At 31.9% G+C, this 22,188-nt stretch overlaps 1 protein-coding gene across 2 annotated transcripts; it reads left to right on the forward strand.

Annotated features, from left to right (window-relative positions):
- Positions 1 to 27: 27 nt before the first annotated feature.
- Positions 28 to 17,814, forward strand: LOC140043504 (uncharacterized). 2 transcript variants are annotated; one of them, XM_072088024.1, is made up of 8 exons: positions 32 to 154; positions 2,330 to 2,368; positions 2,774 to 2,817; positions 3,267 to 3,457; positions 3,571 to 3,755; positions 16,151 to 16,223; positions 16,586 to 16,780; positions 17,054 to 17,814. In XM_072088024.1, exons 2-8 carry the CDS (start codon positions 2,363 to 2,365, stop codon positions 17,314 to 17,316), a joined length of 957 nt encoding a protein of 318 aa, XP_071944125.1. In that variant the 5' UTR covers positions 32 to 154; positions 2,330 to 2,362; the 3' UTR covers positions 17,317 to 17,814. The 2 variants fall into 2 exon arrangements, with proteins under 2 accessions (XP_071944126.1, XP_071944125.1); XM_072088025.1 differs by lacking the exon at positions 2,330 to 2,368 and having other exon boundaries at positions 28 to 154.
- The last annotated feature ends 4,374 nt before the right edge of the window (positions 17,815 to 22,188 follow it).

The raw sequence follows: 22,188 nt of genomic DNA on the forward strand, positions 1-22,188 counted from the left end.
AATTTAGAATAAAACATAATAGTATAATCGAAAATTCCAATAATAATCTATTATTCTACATATTTTCTTTACATGCTATGGTCCGATTGGAATCATAGAATTGCGGTTAATACGCCACAGGATCGCGGGGACTGAACAGGAACTGGAACTTTTGGTAAGCAATCACCTTATCGTTCGATTTGATTTTACCTTACATAAACTAGTAATTAGCATTTTTTATAAACAGTGTAGCAATCAAGATTAAAAAACTGTTTTTATTTTAGTTTTATTTAATAAGTAGAACATTCATTTATTAATTGTTTATCTCAGGACAGTTATGTTCACATTATTTACAAGGTAACCAGATTTTTTTTACATTTTTGTTTTATTGTGATACATTGTATTTAGGTCTAATTTAGCTTAGGTCTACAGTCTTATAATAATTATCTTGCTAAGTCAAATTTTATCCATTTAAAGTAACGTAAAAGTTTTTAAATCATCACATCCGGAATTAAGGTGTGGTTTCGGAGAGTGCGCAGAATGTCATTTAGACTGGCGATATAGGTTCCAAAATCGAAAAACTTTGTTTAGACGCGAGATTAGTAGTTATTCAAAGTACGATGAATACAACGACAAAATCAATAGATATTACAACTGCTCTATTGCACCGATTCAAAAGAAGTTATGTTACGGGCCATAGACTAACGCCCGTATTCTTAAACCGGACTTTAGTCGTAGTTCGAGCTAAAACTAAAAAAATGACGTCATTTTAATTCATAAACCGAACTTCAACTAAATCACCGACTAAATCAGGCCAACCTCCACTAAATCGAGACGGATTTTGATCGATTTTTTTAGTCCTGGAGGGGGCAGACTAAATGGTCGACTAAATGGTTTTTAAACGATGTTTATAAAAAAACGTAACAGTCATCGAATTGTTATATTGGCCAGATATTGAAGAATGAAATATCTATATTTATATTAGCTTAATTAAATATACATTGGTATAAATTATAATAATGAAAATCATCTTTATTTACAACTGTATACAAATTACATTATTTTCTTCGCGCAAGTCCGACTTGAGCTACGTCACGCCATAGCGACAATGGGAGATGCGGCAATTCACCACGCGATGGAATGTTTAGGGGGCCTAGCGCTTTCTTGTCACGCTATGAAGTGCGTGGTTCGTGGCGATCATACTTTGTTGGGGGCCTAGAAAATATAAAAGTTACCGTACCGCCATGGTTCCTAAATATATTTTTAAGATTTTATTTGTTGTTAATCAAATATACTTCACTGTTAAATTAATACTGATATTGTTCTAATAATTAACGATTAAAATTATTTTTCATGTATATAGTCCTGATGCGTAAAAAGTGTTGAAAGAAATGGAAAGTGATATCAATGCGCAAAATTTCGTCTGCTCCTCAAATACTCTCTTGTCATTGGCCAATGTATAGCCTTTGTTACCCAGACGTGTGCAACTCGACTAAAAGCTCGACTTCATTAAGTCGAACTGCAAACTTCGACTACTTCGTTTTTGAATCGAATTTGAAGTAATAGCTCGAACTACGACTTTTCCAAGTCGAACTTCGACTTGCGTGCGTGAGATGAACAATTACGTCACACTTTATAGATATGTTTAAGGAATATTCATGTTTATTTTGTGACGTTTCATGAGGGGGTTCCCAACTTATGTACGAAAAGAAATATCGTGGCCGGGAAGAGTACGCTTTTATTATACTATACTATTATATTATTAAGGCAGACAAACCGTGCGGAGGACGGGTTACTGGAAGACCACAATTTAATTACAAAAGTAGCAAGTAGGTAACAAATCTCCCATACACAAAAAAAAATGTAAAATATCAAAACCAGTTAAATAAAAATAAAATGTAAATGAATAAACTTACAAATTCGTGTTTCCGCAGCAATGTGTTTTTAATTAGATTTTTTATTTTATCTCTATGTATCAAATACTTAATACACCACAAAAAACAACCAAAATAATATAGTTTGGCATTTTATACTTTCGTTATGTGTTTGCGCGCATCATCTAATTCACACAGCCCAGTTTTTCTTTAGCGTCTTTTAATTTCGTAAAGTCTAAACAGTCAAATAGTGTATAACAAATCAATGGCCGTAAATACAGTAGCTCCGAATTTTATTCGTGATACAATTTGTTTTGATTTTAATAATTTGTCAAAGTACTTTTATCAGAGTGCGCTTTTATGATACTTGCCCATGCAAAGTATTTAACCACATATTAAGGCAGAAAAAGACCATGCGGAGCACGGGTTACTGCTAGTACATTTTAATTAATAATGAATTGTATATTTATTTATAGGTTTTAGCTGGTATTGAAATATTGCATTTGAAGATGTCTGTGAGTTTTAGACAAATCTCTTTTTTTCATAATTTTGTATTATTTCAGTAATACCAGTATTTTCAAAACTCTAACTACATATTATATAAAGCAAACAAAAACTACATACATTATAACTATAGTAACCATGCCAATATGTGCATAAATTGATAAATTTAGTGAATATAAAGTATATACGTAGGCCTAAATGTTTCACATATCAACGCTTTCCTGCTTTTTTCATTATTAATATGTATGTAACTTTTTTTTAACTATTGCTACATTATAGAATATTTTAAAATAACATTATAATCATTATAACATCAACCTTCCATCATTATAATAGAACCGAGGATTAGTTAACTATTCTCGATCAGTACAACTACATAACAAACTGGCAGTACTGATGAATATAATTTCTTTCAGGAAAGAGGATACATTATGCTCTGCTATAGTTGGAAGGACGAAAGGTAAGTTAAAATAATATATATTTTATATTATTATTATATTCCATGTAAACACGTGAACGTGATTGGTTCAAATGGCATCACATGGCTACCGTTCCGGGGATCAAAAATGTTATAACGGACTGATAAGTGAGTTTAAATGTAATATAACAGATATTGATTTGTGTATAGTGTAACAGTTGAGATCCTGCTTGGGACTTATGCCTACATTTTTTTACTCGAGACTAATTATAAAATATAATTTCGTCGGGGGATCTCAAATGTTATAATCACTTCTAAGCAATTAATATCTGTATAATAATAACTATACGAATAACTATTATTTTATAATATGATCTATATCGCATATTTAGAAATACATGTTTTTTTTTATAAAATAACACATTTTAGTAATACATAATGAATGAAACATTTTTAATAATTTCAACAATAAAATTGTTAACGTTTATTAGAATCGTTGAAATGATATGGGAACGTTTAGAACAAGCCGGTTACAGAGTGTGGATTGACCGAAGTGGTACAGATGGACTGAAACGAAAACATAAGTCTATTTACATTGAAATGGCAAAGGCTGTCAAAAATGCGACGGTCGTAATTGGATGTTTATCTAAAGCATACCAGGAAAGCGAAAATTGTTTACGTGGTAAATGTTTGTATTGAATAATTTAAATATTTAAAACGATTCGTTGTTTTTGCATTATTTTTGTTTAATCTACCCAGAACTAACATGGAAATTACATTATGTTTATAATTCAGAGGGCAATATGATCGGAAATCGTAACAAAGATTGTATTCCTATAATTGCGGAGAAGGGTTATAAACGAAACGAGTGGGTTGAGACAATATTTGGTGGACAAATCTACATTGACTTTTCAAATGCAGAGGACTTTGAAAATAGTTTCAAGATTTTGCTTTTGAGGTTAAAAGATTACACAGATTTGGTAAATTATAATTGCATTATCTATTTATTGTTAATGTTCTTCCTCTTTTGGCCAGTGTTCCATGGTATAGAATAAGTTTCAATAATAACTAAAATCATTATATTGTTACAAGCATGCTCGTGAAAAAATGAAATCATTTTCTTTTTAAAAAATGAATGTGAATTTGTTGTAACCAGACATAACTAAAATTCTTATTGAGAATAAATCTTTGTTCCAACATTTTTCATTCATTTCTTAGTTGAAATAAATAACATTGGTACCTTATGCGATCCTAATGCACTCCAAATTTCACGAAAATTGATCGAGTTAACTCTGTACTGCGTCATCTTTTCTTAAATATTTTTTCTGCTTACATAATTTTATTATATTTTTTAGCATTTTCTAATACATAAATTGTCATGGCCAAATAAGATAAGAGATGTTTGGTATCATAAATAGTATTTCCTACAAGCATGAACTAATCTAATGAACACATAAAGTTCGAAATATAGAATCACTTTTACTTTTACATAAACAGTAAAATATGTGAAAAGGAGCCAAAAAATAACTTTCTTTCAAAGTTTGACTCCTGTAACAAAAATAAATTATAAGCATAAATTTTGATCCAACAAAAATAATTCAATAAGAAAAAAACAACAACTATATAAAAGAAATAAAGTAAACATGTGCTAATGTTTTTGTAAAAGTGAACATTAACTTCATTTATGAATTTAAATCTTGAAGAGGTAAATTTTATAGCTAAGGATAAATTACTCCAAAGTTGAGCTCCATTAAAAAAAAGAAGTACGAACTTTCGGAATTGCAAAATTATTTCTATTACTAAATTTGGACTAGCATTAAGTGTAATTAAATATTTCATAGTTTGATGCGGTGTTTGCCATTAATTTGGTCATTAAAATTTAACTATACTTAAATCAATCAAACAACTTATAACCGTCTAAAATACCCAGGTCTTTAAATAATGGAGAAGATGGAGCCATAAATCAAAGAAAGTTAGGCCTATATACATCTAAGACACATTTTTTGGATAAGTAAAATAGGATATAGATGCGACTTATATGTACTACCCCAGACTTCTAAAATCTATTTGATTGAATAAATGATTTATAGGCCTAAAGCATTAGTAAAATAATACGGGGTACAATATGGCGTAAACTAAAAAGAATTCCATATTTCTTTTTTTTATCCTATATTTAATATATGGCTTTTCCATGTGATATGTTTATCTAATTTAACAACTAAAACTGAATTTCTTCTTTAATCATAACATTTTTTGTAATAAATATTGTTTGATTTAATAATAATTTTAGATCGGTTACAAACAAGGCCAACATCCATTAAGTCGCGTGCTACAATGCATAGTGATACCGGACCGACAGACAAACAGACCAACAGACAGACAGACCGACAGACAGACGGACCGACCGACATAGTGAACTATACTGACCGAAATTACTGAACATGTTTAAAAATGTTGAAATGTTTAAAAACATTTATATTTTTTTAATTTACACGTGCGTAGCCTGTCACTTTTGACGTGCTCGTATAACGTAATTTCGAGTTGAAAAGTAAGTCAAGAAAACAGAAATCGGGCAAAAAGAGTGCGCAATAACATTTAACGCGCAGTGCGCGCGCAAAAATCTGCGCACTCATGGCAATTTTGTAAACGCTTAAAATTGCCTGAAACGTACTCTTATTTCATCGAAAATAAATTTTGAAAATTTTAAGCGCGCGTACGCATGCGTTACATGCGCTACGCACGTAATTGTATTGCCATATGATGATTTATGCCCTGAAATTTATGAGTACCAAATTTTATTTAATTGTGATTCATGGTTGTTAAGATATGATTACAAACGTGATTTCGTTAAATCGTGCGTAGACCACGTAATTTTTTATTGCGCACCGTGAAAACATAACCACATCAATTCCTGGCCATAAGGAATATTCTGTGAAAAATTGACTTAGCTAGATTAAACTGATATCAAGATAAGGTCATAAAGCGATAAAACGCATAGTGATACCGGACCGACAGACAGACAGACAGACCGACAGACAGACCGACAGACAGACCGACCGACCGACATAGTGAACTATAGAGTCGCTTCCACGCGACTAAAAACAATAGAATTAGTTTTGACAAAATTAACAGTTAATTTATTAGCGTCATACCAGTTTGAAATTTTTTTTTTAAATGATGACTTACCATAGACAAATTGTCAAATAAGTTAGTGTCATCAGCAAATAAACGAAATCCATGGTTTATTTTTTGTTTTTGATCTTTCTACCATTGGGCCATGGATATTACTAAAAACAATATAAAAAGCGTAGGGAATGAGACTTTAAGGCTGTAGAAAATTCATCTATCGATATATTATCATCGTCCAATTTGGACTGATCTTCTAGCAGAATACATTGATGTTTATCTATTTTAACAGAATCTATATATAAATTTACGTAAGGGCAAAATTCGGTAAATCGCGCCTTACTTCTAGAATTTTCACTCGATGGTATGTAAAGTTGGTTCGTACTTTCGGTACTGATTTTAACCGCCTGATGTAACCCTGTTTACTAATTAAATTGAGTTAGATAATTAGTTATTGACGATTAAAACGAATTTAGGTTCAACGATTTGCCCCAAATAGGGGTGTTTTCCGATCGTGGTATACACTGTCTAATGGATGTCCATCTTGAAAAATACCCGCCAAAAAAATGCGAGGAGGCTTCGCATTTTTCTATCTCCTCCTACGATAATTGTTTTTAATAGCTGAAAACCGGTTGAACAGCTAGAGTACACCATCATAATGTTGAAGACAGGCCGATTTTCTTTAAAAAATACTATTTTGATAGATTTAATATACGATTATACAAATGTATTGATTTGCGATGAATGGAACATCCCAATCTCTCAGTCTGCCAGAGTTTGGTTTAACACAAGTACTGTAGGTAAATTTATGAGCCCTTGGTTTAACACATACGGTAGGTAAATATATGGGCCCTTTGAGAATAAACTTGCAATACTTTGACAATACTGTAAATACCTATTAACTATTTTTCATTTGAATCGAACATTTCTTACTGTGAATGTTCGTACTGTTAGATGTAACATAAAAATATATACAAATAAACTTTATTACTGAGACTGTGGATAGGCTCTACTGTTAGATATACAAATAAACTTTATACTGACAGTTCCTTCTCAACGTTTGTATTAATTAATAATTACCAAAAATATAAACGTCGTAGTGGTGTATCGTGACATGTACTTTAATATTTCAATCGATTATGACAGTGACAATTTTAACAAAGTATTAAATCGCAAATGTTTTAGGCCTACTGTATTTAGAGGTATATTATTTATAGGCCTATAAAACATGAACAAAATATTTCGTTACTCAGTGGATAAAGAATATATTTAAAAATTGTTCCTCTTTGTACCTATCCGCTTTCCCATCCCTCAACCCTAATGTTACATAGCGAGGAGGCTTCGCATTTTCCTATCTCCTCCTACGATAATTGTTTTTAATAGCTGAAAACCGGTTGAACAGCTAGAGTACACCATCATAATGTTGAAGACAGGCCGATTTTCTTTAAAAAAATACTATTTTGATAGATTGCTAGAGTACACCATCATAATGTTGAAGACAGGCCGATTTTCTTTAAAAAATACTATTTTGATAGATTTAATATACGATTATACAAATGTATTGATTTGCGATGAATGGAACATCCCAATCTCTCAGTCTGCCAGAGTTTGGTTTAACACAAGTACTGTAGGTAAATTTATGAGCCCTTGGTTTAACACATACGGTAGGTAAATATATGGGCCCTTTGAGAATAAACTTGCAATAGGTTCGGAAAATGTTAAAAACCAATTTCTATTATTTGAATCGGTAAACAGTTTCCATTTATTATACATTGATAATGAAACATGAAATATTCCTATTTATGTCCCTCGAGGTTCATTACAATTTATATTTAGTAGTCCCACGGACTTCATCTTAGCCACTCCCCCGAGTGCTAAGGCCAAATTTATGATACCCTACTTTCTATGTAAGTTTATGTGCTTATAAATTAAGACTCATGTAAACAGCTTGATTACATCATTTTACAGACAAACGAAACTTTTTTAAACCTACTGTTTCAATAACTGAGTATAATACTGTATACGTTTTCATAAGTAAGCGCATATACATTTTCGTGTTTTCATTGACGAGATTGTAATAGTAACTTCAGTAACTATTACAGTACTTATTTATTATACGACACAAGACAATTGTATCTGACAGGTACGTACATTATTCTAAAAAATAAGTCTAGATAGATCCCTTAGGCGTCATAAATCACAGGCCAACAAATCAGTACTCATGACAGAAATTCGACCCAGTTTGGTTCACACAAATGTTTACAGGAATTTCAACACCACAACCGATGATTTGCCCTAAATATTTAGGTAGACTACAGTTTAATTTTTCACTGAATAGGAGCTTGCATTTCCGATTTCCATTTCGCAGAATGTCTAGGTCTATTTATTTAGTTTGGTTCTTATAATATATAAATACAATCAACTTTATTACTGCGGTTCCATCACCACCACCACGTGCCGCCCAATTCCCGTACATACATTTCCATTTCTCCCTAATTTCTTTAATCCACATAAATTAATTGTCCTTTATGGAATCCAGTATTGGTTTTGTTGTCTCTATTTCTGAATACCCCAATTAGGGGGACACTTCCGTTTTTGTTTAGTGTCCCAAAAAAGTCCCCGTCCGTGGATTCTACTGTATTCGAGAACCATCTGTGAGCACCCCTAGATGGTACGCGAGCGAAGCGAGCGTGCCATCTAGTTAATACAATTTATTGGATTACGGTCGAAGCGGCCGCCAACCAAAGCGGCCGCTAGTTCAATAACGGTAATTTGTATGGAACGCCGTGTGCGCTTTGATTGTCGTTGTTTTGTCATTTTTGATTGTCATTGTTTCGATCGTCAGGTTTTCTTTTCCTCGGACGTAAATAACAACTTACATTATTAATATTATGTAATATATTCTCTTTTTTGACAGATTGAATGTGATACCTTCTTTTAAACGAAATGGCGAATCGATGATTACTTACTTTAACTGTTCTAAATGATATAGGCCTATATGTTTAATAAAGTCAATAAAAAACATTGTGGTGTTTTTATTGTATAATATATAATATGCCAATTATTAAGAATAATATATATATTTTTTCAGTAAAATATATCAAATCAAAATATATATATTTGTTATTGTATATTAATATATTAGTAAAGTAACTACTGTAAGTAGTACGTGTTCGCAAACATAATTTAATTACAATAACATGATGACATCAATCTATTTATTTAATATCCTAAATTGTTTTATACCTTCAGATATATAAATATTGATCAATTTAAAATTAGTTTTAAATACTAAAATAAGACGCAAGTGCCTGTACGGTACGGTAATTAATTACGTGAATTTCTGCTAATAACTCGACTGGCGGCCGGCCAGGAATAGTGCTGTAGAAGGTCGCGTTTTCGTCTTCACGTTGCTTCATTGAAAACACAAACAATGTATTACAATGGAATAACACTTAAATGTATAACACACCCTATTACTAATAATAAAAACCAAGATTCGATAGTACAGTGTAAACGAGATATAAAAATTCGGCAATACCGTACGTAACTTATTATTGCAATACTGTATAAAGATTCGATGTAAATGAGATATAAATATTCGGCAATACCGTACGTAAATTAATGCAATACTGTAAAGATTCGATGTAAATTAATGAGATATAAATATTCGGCAATACCGTACGTAACTTATTATTGCAATACTGTATAAAGATTCGATGTAAATGAGATATAAAGATTCGGCAATACCGTACGTAAATTATTAATGCAATACTGTAAAGATTCGATGTAAATGAGATATAAATATTCGGCAATACCGTACGTAAATTATTATTGCAATACTGTATAAAGATTCGATGTAAATGAGATATAAAGATTCGGCAATACCGTACATGAATTATTAATGCAATACTGTATAAAGATTTGATGTAAATTAGATATAAATATTCGGCAATACCGTACGTAAATTATTATTGCAATACTGTATAAAGATTTGATGTAAATGAGATATAAAGTTTCGGCAATACCGTACGTAAATTATTAATGCAATACTGTAAAGATTCGATGTAAATGAGATATAAATATTCGGCAATACCGTACGTAAATTATTATTGCAATACTGTATAAAGATTCGATGTAAATGAGATATAAAGATTCGGCAATACCGTACATGAATTATTAATGCAATACTGTATAAAGATTTGATGTAAATTAGATATAAATATTCGGCAATACCGTACGTAAATTATTATTGCAATACTGTATAAAGATTCGATGTAAATGAGATATAAAGATTCGGCAATACCGTACATGAATTATTAATGCAATACTGTATAAAGATTTGATGTAAATTAGATATAAATATTCGGCAATACCGTACGTAAATTATTATTGCAATACTGTATAAAGATTTGATGTAAATGAGATATAAAGATTCGGCAATACCGTACGTAAATTATTAATGCAGTACTGTAAAAAGATTCGATAGTATGTAAATGAGATATAAATATTCGGCAATACCGTACGTAAATTATTAATGCAATACTGTATAAAGACTCGATAGTATGTAAATGAGATATAAAGATTCGGCAATACCTTAATAGTACGTAAATTATTATTGCAATACTGTAAAAAGATTCTATGAGATACAAGGATTCAGCAATACCGTACGTAAATTATTAATGCAATACTGTATAAGGATTCGATAGTAAATGAGATATAAATGTTCGGCAATACCGTACGTAAATTATTATATTGCAATACTGTAAAAAGATTCGATAGTATGTAAATGAGATATAAAGATTCGGCAATACCGTACGTAAATTATTATTGCAATACTGTATGAAGATTCGATAGTATGTAAATGAGATATAAATATTCGCCAATACCGTACGTAAATTATTAATGCAATACTGTTAGACAGGTTCCATTTCTCAAAAAACGGCCTAGAAAACGAATCAAGAAGCATTTTTGGGTAGAAGCTGGGATCCACTTGATTTAGGATATTTCGACCTCGCTGATTACGAATATGGCGGATCCCAAGCGAAATTCGGCCATCTAAGCCCTTAATTTGCATAATTAAAAATGGCGGCCATTTTTTATAATTACCCTATATCTCGAGAACCACTAGTCACAGATAATTAATATTGGTCTCAAAATGTTTTAAATATATGTTTTTATATTCACTTTAATGACACATTTTCTCAAAAAATGGATGCAAGTCTTATTTCTGACATTTTGACCTTTGACCTTGATTTATCGTATCTCAGTAACCAATAATCGGAGAGACACGAAATAGGGCTCAAATTGTTTAGAAACTATACATTCATATTTATTATAATGAAATGTTTTTACAAAAAATGGCCGATTCTACAACTATTGACCTTTGAACTATTAGTCAAATATAATAATATAACTTTGAAAATTGTGGTCTTATGAATTTTTTTTTCTTTTTAAATTGTTTAAAACATGTGTGTTTCTATCCAGTCTAATGGCACATTTTGTACAAGAATGGCCGATAGCATGGTTATTGACCTTTAAACTATAGCATAGGCCTACTGTATACTAAATATAATATAATTGCATAACTATGAAATTATTTATACACAATAATAATTAGTAAAATTATAAAATTCACTGCCATCAAATATTATGTGTTATGATTTATATAGATTTAAAAAAAAATTGAACACGCAAGTTACATTTGTTGAAATTTGAAATTACCTGCCATCAATATGATGGAGTATGATTATAGATTTTTTTAAATGTGAACATGTCAGCTACATTTGGAAATTACCTGCCATCAATATGATGGATTATGATTATAGATTTAAAAAAGAATTTGAACACGTAAGCTACATTTGAAAATTACCTGCCATCAATATGATGGATTATGATTATAGATTTAAAAAAGAATTTGAACACATCAGCTACATTTGGAAATTTGGAAATTACCTGCCATCAATATGATGGATTATGATTGTATAGAGGCCTACCTGCCATCAATATGATGGATTATGATTATAGATTTAAAAAAGAATTTGAACACGTACTAAGCTACATTTGAAAATTACCTGCCATCAATATGATGGATTATGATTGTATAGATTTAAAAGAAAATGTGAACACGTAAGCTACATTTGGAATGAACATGTTAAGGGCATTAGTTGAAGATCATTCATGCAAAGGTTTCCGTCATCTTTAGCGTTGTTACAGCGGCATAAAGCTGTACATGGTAGTTTTGACTTCTTTCACCTACATCTATTGGTTATGCATCGTGTCTTGCATCCACAATAAATCATCTCTAACGAAGCAGTAGGAATAGCTTCATTTTTCAGAAGCACTGGTTGAAGTTTACCATTAGATAGCTCCCACCCAAAATCTGTTGGTGATGGCAAATGCTGGATTGGCGATACAGCTTTTTTCCACCATACGAGTGCTTGGAAGTGTGCTCTTTTTATATGTTGGTGCACTGCATCGCTTGTTGGAGGTAATGCCTCTGGTTTTGTTTTTTTTTTAAGCCTAACTTCATTGGTACTTTTAACTTGACAAACACCGTAAACATAGCAAATGAATCTTTCCGATTTCATAATAACTTGGGCACTGATAGGTTTTCTCCCAGGTCTTTAATTAGTTCATAATTTTTTTTAATACTTCCCATGCCGATGCCTCTGAGTGACCACTTAGATATGAACAGGGAAGAGTTAAATTACTGTATGTATGTATTAATGTAATTTAACTCTTCCCTGGATATGAGGTAGTATCGCATCCACTAATAGTGTGGAATTGGAATCAGTGCTTTTGCATAACCCTCGGGCAAGGCTTGAAAAATGTCTTTTATAGATACTTTCTTTTTTTGGATGTCCCTGTCATCATCCATTTGGATACCATTCTTTGGTGGTGAGACACTAGAATCACTAGTACGTCTGTATCCCTAGAAGCAACTACAACTGTGTCGTATCGGACATTGGCAGCATGACAAGTCTCGTGTCCGATTCTTCATGATCTGCGACCAGAGACAACGTATTCGTGTAGACTTTTGATGATTTAACAACTGATTCTTTCATAAATCCACCAGCTGTGACAATTTCTTTGTCTATAGGAGCTTGACGAATCAACTCCTCTGATAGAAATCGTGCCAGATCTGCTTTATTATCTTGTAATGCCAAAAAGTTTGACCAGCAATTTGGCAGCGGTATTTCACCACTTTCTATAATTCGACGAATTGGTCTCTGTGTTTTGGTTCATCTTTGTCTAGTGGTGCCCTTTATCGACAGTTTTAAGTTAGGCATGCCATGTTAAAAAAAACAAAACCAGAGGCATTACCTCCAACAAGCGATGCAGTGCACCAACATATAAAAAGAGCACACTTCCAAGCACTCGTCTGGAAAAAAGCTGTATCGCCAATCCAGCATTTGCCATCACCAACAGATTTTGGGTGGGAGCTATCTAATGGTAAACTTCAACCAGTGCTTATGAAAAATGAAGCTATTCCTACTGCTTCGTTAGAGATGATTTATTGTGGATGCAAGACACGATGCATAACCAATAGATGTAGGTGCAAGAAGTCAAAACTACCATGTACAGCTTTATGCCGCTGTAACAACGCTAAAGATGACGGAAACCTTTGCATGAATGATCTTAAACTGATGCCCTTAACATGTTCATTCCAAATGTAGCTTACGTGTTCACATTTTCTTTTAAATCTATACAATCATAATCCATCATATTGATGGCAGGTAATTTTCAAATGTAGCTTAGTACGTGTTCAAATTCTTTTTTAAATCTATAATCATAATCCATCATATTGATGGCAGGTAGGCCTACTATACAATCATAATCCATCATATTGATGGCAGGTAATTTCCAAATTTCCAAATGTAGCTGATGTGTTCAAATTCTTTTTTAAATCTATAATCATAATCCATATGTAGCTTACGTGTTCAAATTCTTTTTTAAATCTATAATCATAATCCATCATATTGATGGCAGGTAATTTCCAAATGTAGCTGACATGTTCACATTTAAAAAAATCTATAACCATACTCCATCATATTGATGGCAGGTAATTTCAAATTTCAAATTTCAACAAATGTAACTTGCGTGTTCAAATTTTTTTTAAATCTATATAAATCATAACACATAATATTTGATGGCAGTGAACTTTATAATTGTACTAATTATTATTGTGTATAAATAATTTCATAGTTATGCAATTATATTATATTTAGTATACAGTAGGCCTATGCTATAGTTTAAAGGTCAATAGCCATACTATCGGCCATTCTTGTACAAAATGTGCCATTAGACTGGATAGAAACACACATGTTTTAAACAATTTAAAAAGAAAAAAAAATTCATAAGACCACAATTTTCAAAGTTATATTATTATATTTGACTAATAGTTCAAAGGTCAATAGTTGTAGAATCGGCCATTTTTTGTAAAAACATTTCATTATAATAAATATGAATGCATAGTTTCTGAACAATTTGAGCCCTATTTCGTGTCTCTCCGATTATTGGTTACTGAGATACGATAAATCAAGGTCAAAGGTCAAAATGTCAGAAATAAGACTTGCATCCATTTTTTGGGAAAATGTGTCATTAAAGTGAATATAAAAACATATATTTAAAACATTTTGAGACCAAAATTAATTATCTGTGACTAGTGGTTCTCGAGATATAGGGTAATTATAAAAAATGGCCGCCATTTTTAATTATGCAAATTAAGGGCTTAGATGACCAAATTTCGCTTGGGATCCGCCATATTCGTAATCAGCGAGGTCGAAATATCCTAAATCAAGTGGATCCCAGCTTCTACCCAAAAATGCTTCTTACACCATATTTCAGAGGAAATAGAACTTGTCTATGTATAAAGATTCGATAGGAGAGTGCTCAAGAAACGTCGGGTCAAGAGGATAAAATAAACAAATAAATAAATAGTACGTAATAAATGAGACATAGAGGTTCAATAGTATGTAGATTATGATGCAAACGTAAATTATTAATGATTCGATAATATATAATGTAAATATATTTAGTTAGTTATTAATATTAAAATACAAATAAAATATACATTAATTTATCCGCAGGCAAACTTAATTATTATAGAAATATAAAGATTCGATAGTACATGATTTGGCTTATATTTATTGGTTTGACCATACACACAGCTGTAACTCAACTCGCCATAGGCCATGGCGTTGACAACGACAATCAAAGATTAAAGCGCACATGGCGTTCCATACAAATGACGATATTAAACTGGCGGCCGCTTTGGTTGGCGGCCGCTTCGACCATACTCCCTACCTCCAATTTATTAACCCGCTGTGAAATTCATCGTCGCCATCGTCGTCGTCGTCATCGTCATCGTCATCGTCATTATTATTATGTTATCCTATCATGCCTTATAAAACTAGAGGGTACTCCGAGAGTACAAACCTCCGCCTACTGTAAAATTCCCCTATATAAAATTCCCCCTGAATATTTTTTTTTTACATTTTTTTTATTAGTTCTAAGTGTAAATATGTTAACTGCACACTACAAAGTTGTGGATGACAGTGTGGTGTAATGGTTATGTATCCAGCCTCTCACAGTTGAGATCGCTGGTTCAAGTCCCACTGAGGTTTTTTTTTTGTTATTATTTTTTTATTTCTTTTTTGTTTTTGTTTTTTGTGGACCATGATCTTTGATCCTGACCCTTCAAAATTTAACCACAATTATATGATGTGTCATTGATCATTGTGGCTAAGTTTGGTGAGAATCGAATAAAAACTGTGGTCTCTAGGCAGTAAAATAGTTGTTTGTTAGTTGTGACCTTGACCTATGACCTTTTCCCCTCAAATTCGAACTCGTCCGAGCTTTTGGGGAATAGATCATTGTTGCCAAATTTGGTGAGAATCGGATAAAAGCTGTGGCCTCCAGGCTGTTCACAGACACACACACAAACACACAAACACACACACAAACATACAGGGGTGAAAACATAACCTCCTTGGCGGAGGTAATAAAATTGAGATGTATAAAACAGACATTTGCTAAATTATAGTAATAATAATAAATAAACAGTACATTTTATAAAACAGACACGAGGTGAAACTAAATGTATAATAATGTTATCCGTAGAACCAATAATATTAAGAATTTAGAAATCACTCTTTTTATCTACGTATCACACACGTTGGAACATTATTTCTAATTGATAGTGGACTTTTATAACTAGATAAACCAACTGTTTTTTGTGTTACAGAATCCTAATACCGATGATAAGGACTCATCAAATAATACTCCGCAGCATGCCGCAACTTCTGGTGAAAATCCAGGTCAGATTTAAATTTCAAAACTTAAATTGCTAGCATAAAATTAGTGTCAATAAAAATGAATGTGTGGATTGCCTCAGATCACCTGTTCGCTTCAGTAGCTCTGCCCCTGAATGCAAGAAACAAACGATCGAAAGAAAAACAAGACCATATACATGGCTGCAGTCGCGTGTTCAAGATAGTGTTTACCGACCGACATGGTGAGCTGTAGAGTCGCGTTGTACGCACGCGACTAAAAATATATGATTTAGCAATTTTCGAAAAATGTTTTTGCTGTGCAACATCATACCAATTTCCACAGTAATAATAGCATAATGAAAAGAGAAAACCTTTTTAATGAGTGTTTTCTTTTATCTATTTTATAGGTAAAACGACCCAAGTATCAGATGTCATCAACATTCTCAACAGTGAAATTAAAGAACTGCAAAAACATGTTGCTGATCTCAAAGAACAAGCCAGCATGGTCAAAGATCAATACAAAACGAATGAAGCAGTTGGTTCAACAATTCCTAAAGTTCTCAGGAAAGCTAATTTAAATGAAATAGCTGATAAAGTCGAAAGTAGGCAAAAAATTAAATGCATTTTAGATTAAAATATCTTTTTTTTTAAATCTAGGCCTATATATTATATATATGTGTTAATGTATTCAATTTACTTACTTTACTTTCTTTCATTAAGCATAGTCTCGATAGATAGAGTAAAATAGAGTACTTAAACCGAACTGGGATTTAAAATTAACAATGTCAATTCAAAACAGGAATATGAAGAATTTTATTTATTTGTAACATTATAATTGTTATTTTTCATCAAATAAAGAGTTCCTTTTTATATAGATGCAACCAATAAATTAATGGATTTGGCAAAGAAATTGGGCACTGAATGGAAACAAGTTGGAGTATATCTTGGCTTCAAGCAAGAAGATTTCTATCGGTTTGAAAATGATAGTGGTAACAACACAGCATGGGCAATTTTCAGCATGCTGGACCGATGGTATAAGAATGCAGAAGTTCATGAGAGGTATGAAAAACTTACTAAAGCGCTCAAAGAATCCGATAGGGAGGATTTAGCAGATGAAGTTCAAAGTTGGCTAGCATAATCAAATCGGTTGGTTGCTTTTGGTGTATCCTGTGGATTCTGACTGAGTAGTGGATAATTTAGATGTTTTTAACATTCAGTTTAAACAACATAATATTATATCTTTTAATTTATATTTTATTCAGAAATTTAACATTATTATAATAGTTTTAGTTGAATATTTTGCTTCTAATACCCGTGTTTAGTATGACATATAGATATGCAATTATATTTGCTTTCATGATTTCTTACTTAATTTCTATAACTTCATTGTTTGTTACACACTACCAAATTTCAAAAGACACCGCATTGTGTGAACCCTGGTTATCAATAGCCTAAGCAAGCAGAGAATATAGACACCCTACTACTTACATTTAGTACGATTAAATCATTATTTCTATATTTTGTATAACTATGTTTAAGAAACATGAATGCTGGCGGTAATCATGCCATCAATTCACAACGTCGATCATTCTTGAAAGTAATTGATAAGATTTCAACAAACTATTAGTTATATGGAGTGGATAATAGATAATAAATTTAGGCTAAAAAATTGTTGAATGTGTATTGTATTCAATTAAATATAAAATGTTACATATTACATTGTGGGATTACCTCATGCTCAAAAATGAAACTTCTTACTTCTTTTCCTATACCTTTTTATTATTTAAATGTATGTATCTGGACTGTATTCCTATATCTTAAACAAAATCACTGCAGTACAGTATACTGCAGTACTACTAAAATTATAAAAACATAAATATCCCTTTATAATTTGTTTTAATATATCTCAATCATCACCAAAATCTAAATAATAAAACCCTGAACATAATCGAAAAAAAAACCAGAATAAATAAATAAACGAATAAACAGACCACGGACATACGGACGATCGATAACATACAGATATGATGAAGCGTGTGATAACGATAAAGATGGACGAAGATGTTACTGATAACTATTGACATTTCATTTAGTTTCCGTAAAGGCCAGCTCAGACAGCGTCGTTCAACGAGGCCCGACGACTCGTCTCGTCGAGAGAAAATTAAACATGTTTAAATTTTTCCCGACGACCTAAAACTACGCCCGACGCTATATCGTCGGAATTCAACTAAGACAGCACTGACGAATCAAGACGTATCTTCGAGCCTCGTCGTACGACGCTGTCTGAGGCCGTAATGAAACTTCTAGCAAAAATAGTTTCTTTCATCCCTATTAAGTATTACTTTATATTACATAGCCTATGTAAATACGTGAACGTGATTGGTTGAAACTGCATCACATGACTACCGCTGCGAGGATCGTAAATCGTATATATCCTCGAGTTCGATGATATTAACTGTGTAATTTTCGTTTGGCAACACTCGCGTCAAACAAAAGTCATCTACTGGATCTTGAACTCGCGATGGAATTGTCAACGCTTCATGCGCTGCGCCACGGAACTTGCTTGAAGAAATTAATCAACTAAACTATTTAAACTATGCATACATAGCGCCCTCATTTGTGATTAGTCCTCCCTAGATGTGATGAAAGACCATTTGTGATTGGTTAATACTCACAGTAGTAACCGGTACGCGCGCGACGCACTGAACATCCGGTGATTCGGCTCAAAGGAAGAAGACGAATTATTATTATTTATTCGGCCTATGATAATAATAATGTAGGCTTATTGATGGAAATTCTTCTGTTATTATTTAAACGACCTAGGCTAGTGAATATTTTATTGCCAAGGAATCATTAATTAGTAATTATCTGTATATTATTCTTCGCAAGGTAAGGTGTTTAGGCAGCTTGTTTACATACAATACAAAAAGGAGGCCTAGCCTAGCTTCACCCGACCCAGCAGACTTGTTCTTGGCTATGTAATATAACAGATATCGCCTTTTATATCGGTAAAATATAAGATTTAACATCCCCTCGGGATGATATATTATGTACTCGGGGAATTATATATATCCTTCAGCTGCCGCTTCGGGATATATATATTCCCTCAAACCTAATATCATTCCCTCGGGGATGTCAAATCTTATATTTCACCTCTAAGCAGGCAATATCTGTATAATACTGGACCCACATTATTTCAGATTTAATGCTATGTTTGCCAAGACATTTCTTTTAATTTATTCACATTAAGGCTCCCGCAAAGAATCTTCTCTCACAAATATATTTTCAGAACATTGTATGTGGTCAGGAATTAAATAATGACCCTGCTGAAAATAGATACAGTGTAAAGTTTCGGTCTCTTAATTTAGAATCCAACAATAGTATAACACAAATTAGTCTATTATATATTTTAAGTCTATTATATACAACAATTTAAAATAACGTAAAAGTTTGTAAATCATCATATCCGGTAGAATTAAGGTGTGGTTTCGGAGAGTGCGCAGAATGTCATTTAGACTGGCGATATAGGTTCTGAAATCGAAAAACTTTGTTTAGACGCAAAATTAGCCACCGATGTATTGGTAGTGATTCAAAGTACGATAAATACAACAACAAAATCAATAGACATTACAACTGCTCTATTGCACCGATTCAAAAGAAGTTATGTTACGGGACCATATCATAATATTATGCGATGTTGATCCAAAAATAAGCTTTATCAGACGCAGTTCCCGGAAGCGAAATTACATTTAGAGTGAACGAAATATTATATATGGGAAAGATATATATATATATATATTATATATATATATATATTATATATATATTATGGGAAAGTATTGGAGTTTTTTGTTTGTTTTGTTGTTATTAAACTTGTCATAATTTCCCATCTGGTGAGTTTATATGCCTATCTCGAGAGGTTATACATTTTTTCTCATGAATATAGGCCTACACATAGTAATCCGTGAAAATAATTATAGATATCGCTTACTTATTTTTAATTCGTAATACTTGAGACCCTTTAGCTTATATTTTTTAATGTAATAATTTGACTAAAACAAATAATATAGTATTTTGACCATCGGTGTTTAGTGTAGGCGTACTTGCACCTTGTCATACAATGTTTATTGCAAATCAAACCGATATTTATAACTCAACAGCAGAGCATCTGAAAATAATGTGAAGTTTTATATCACAAGGACTATTATTTTCTTAAATTCGACAACATTTCCAATGTATTACAATGCTTAAACGTATGTACAGGTAGGAATTATGACGTGATTGGATATGCTAGTAAAATATCGATTCATACAACGTTGAACTCTCTATCATTACAATACAGTTGCTTTTCTCTAGGCTGGTTGCCAACTGGACGTTTTCACCGGTATTTTCCATTTGGACATTTTCCCCACAACTCCAAGACTGATACTATTTCTTTTTTTTTATAGATTTAGTCCTTAGTACTGTTTCTTTAAAAATTATTTTCGTAACGCCACTCTCTTTTAAATTGTTTAGGCCTATATTGTTTTTTCTCAATAAATATTATATTTACAACTTTTACACATTTTACAACCTGGTAATAACTATACAGTAATCTTTGAAATAGCAACAACAAAAAGACAGCATGAACTTTTTATTCAAATTATACAAATAAGAGGCTTCCTGGATGTATAATAGTTCACCTGTATTCTACAACAATAATCTTCTACCGGAAATAGGCCTACATCACGCATCAACGTATCAGTGCATGATAGGCCTGTATTGAAAATGTTATAAATCGATATTGTGTATTATTTTCGGTCGGTTAATTTAGAATAAAACATAATAGTATAATGGAAATTTCCAATAATAATCTATTATTCGACATATTTTCTTTACATTCTATGGTCCGATTGGAATCACAGAATTGTGCTTAATACGCCACAGGAGCGCGGAAACTAGAACTTTTGGTAAGCAATCACCTTATCATTCGGTTTGATTTTACCTTACATAAACTAGTAATTAGCATTTTTTTAAAGCAGTGTAGCAATCAATATTAAAAAACTGTTTTTATTTTAGTTTTATTTAGTTAGTAGAACATTCATTTATTAATTGTTTATCTCAGGACATTTATGTTCACATTATTAATAAGGTAAAAAGATTTTTTTTTATTTTTGTTTTATTGTGATGCATTGTATTGAGGTCTATAAGCTCATGTCTAGAGTATTATAATAATTATCTTGCTAATTCGAATTTTATCAATTTAAAATAACGTAAAAGTTTGTAAATCATCACATCCGGTAGAATTAAGGTGTGGTTTCGGAGAGTGCGCAGAATGTCATTTAGACTGGCGATATGGGTTCTGAAATCGAAAAACTTTGTTTAGACGCGAGATTAGCCGATGCATTGGTAGTTATTCAAAGTATGTTAAATACAAGGACAAAATCAATAGACATTACAACAGCTCTATTGCACCGATTTAACAAAAGTTATGTTACGGGCTATAGGCCTACCATTATGTATTGAGAGACTGACATAAATGCGAAAATGGAAACTCCACTAAGTTGAATGACAAATCCCAAAGCATTTCTGGTATTTATGAGTCCCATGATATTATATAATACTGTAAATCAAAACAGTCCATGAAAGTGTTTGTTTGTACCATGGAACTATAATTATAGTTCCATGTTTGTACTAAATGACAGAAATTGAGTCTGTATTTCATATAAAAGTTATTCACTTCTGTAACAAAAAAATAATATTTATTCACATATAAAAAGAGAAAAGAAACGTTTAATTATAACTCAAAAACCATTGTCTGACAGACAATTTAAGTATTTTTTGCTTTAAATTACATTTTTCAGGTAAAATAACTATTATGTGACAATAAAATGACACATTCAAAAACAAATTTGAAATAAAAAATATTTTTCAGAGGGACAATATTATCTTTAAAACTGTTACGTCAGCAAGCAAGCAGCGTTTTTTGTAAGAAATATTTCTTGTTTAAAGTAACTTGAAATAATTTGAC

Source organism: Antedon mediterranea, chromosome 3, assembly GCF_964355755.1.
Source record: "Antedon mediterranea chromosome 3, ecAntMedi1.1, whole genome shotgun sequence".
Classification (NCBI taxonomy): domain Eukaryota; kingdom Metazoa; phylum Echinodermata; class Crinoidea; order Comatulida; family Antedonidae; genus Antedon; species Antedon mediterranea.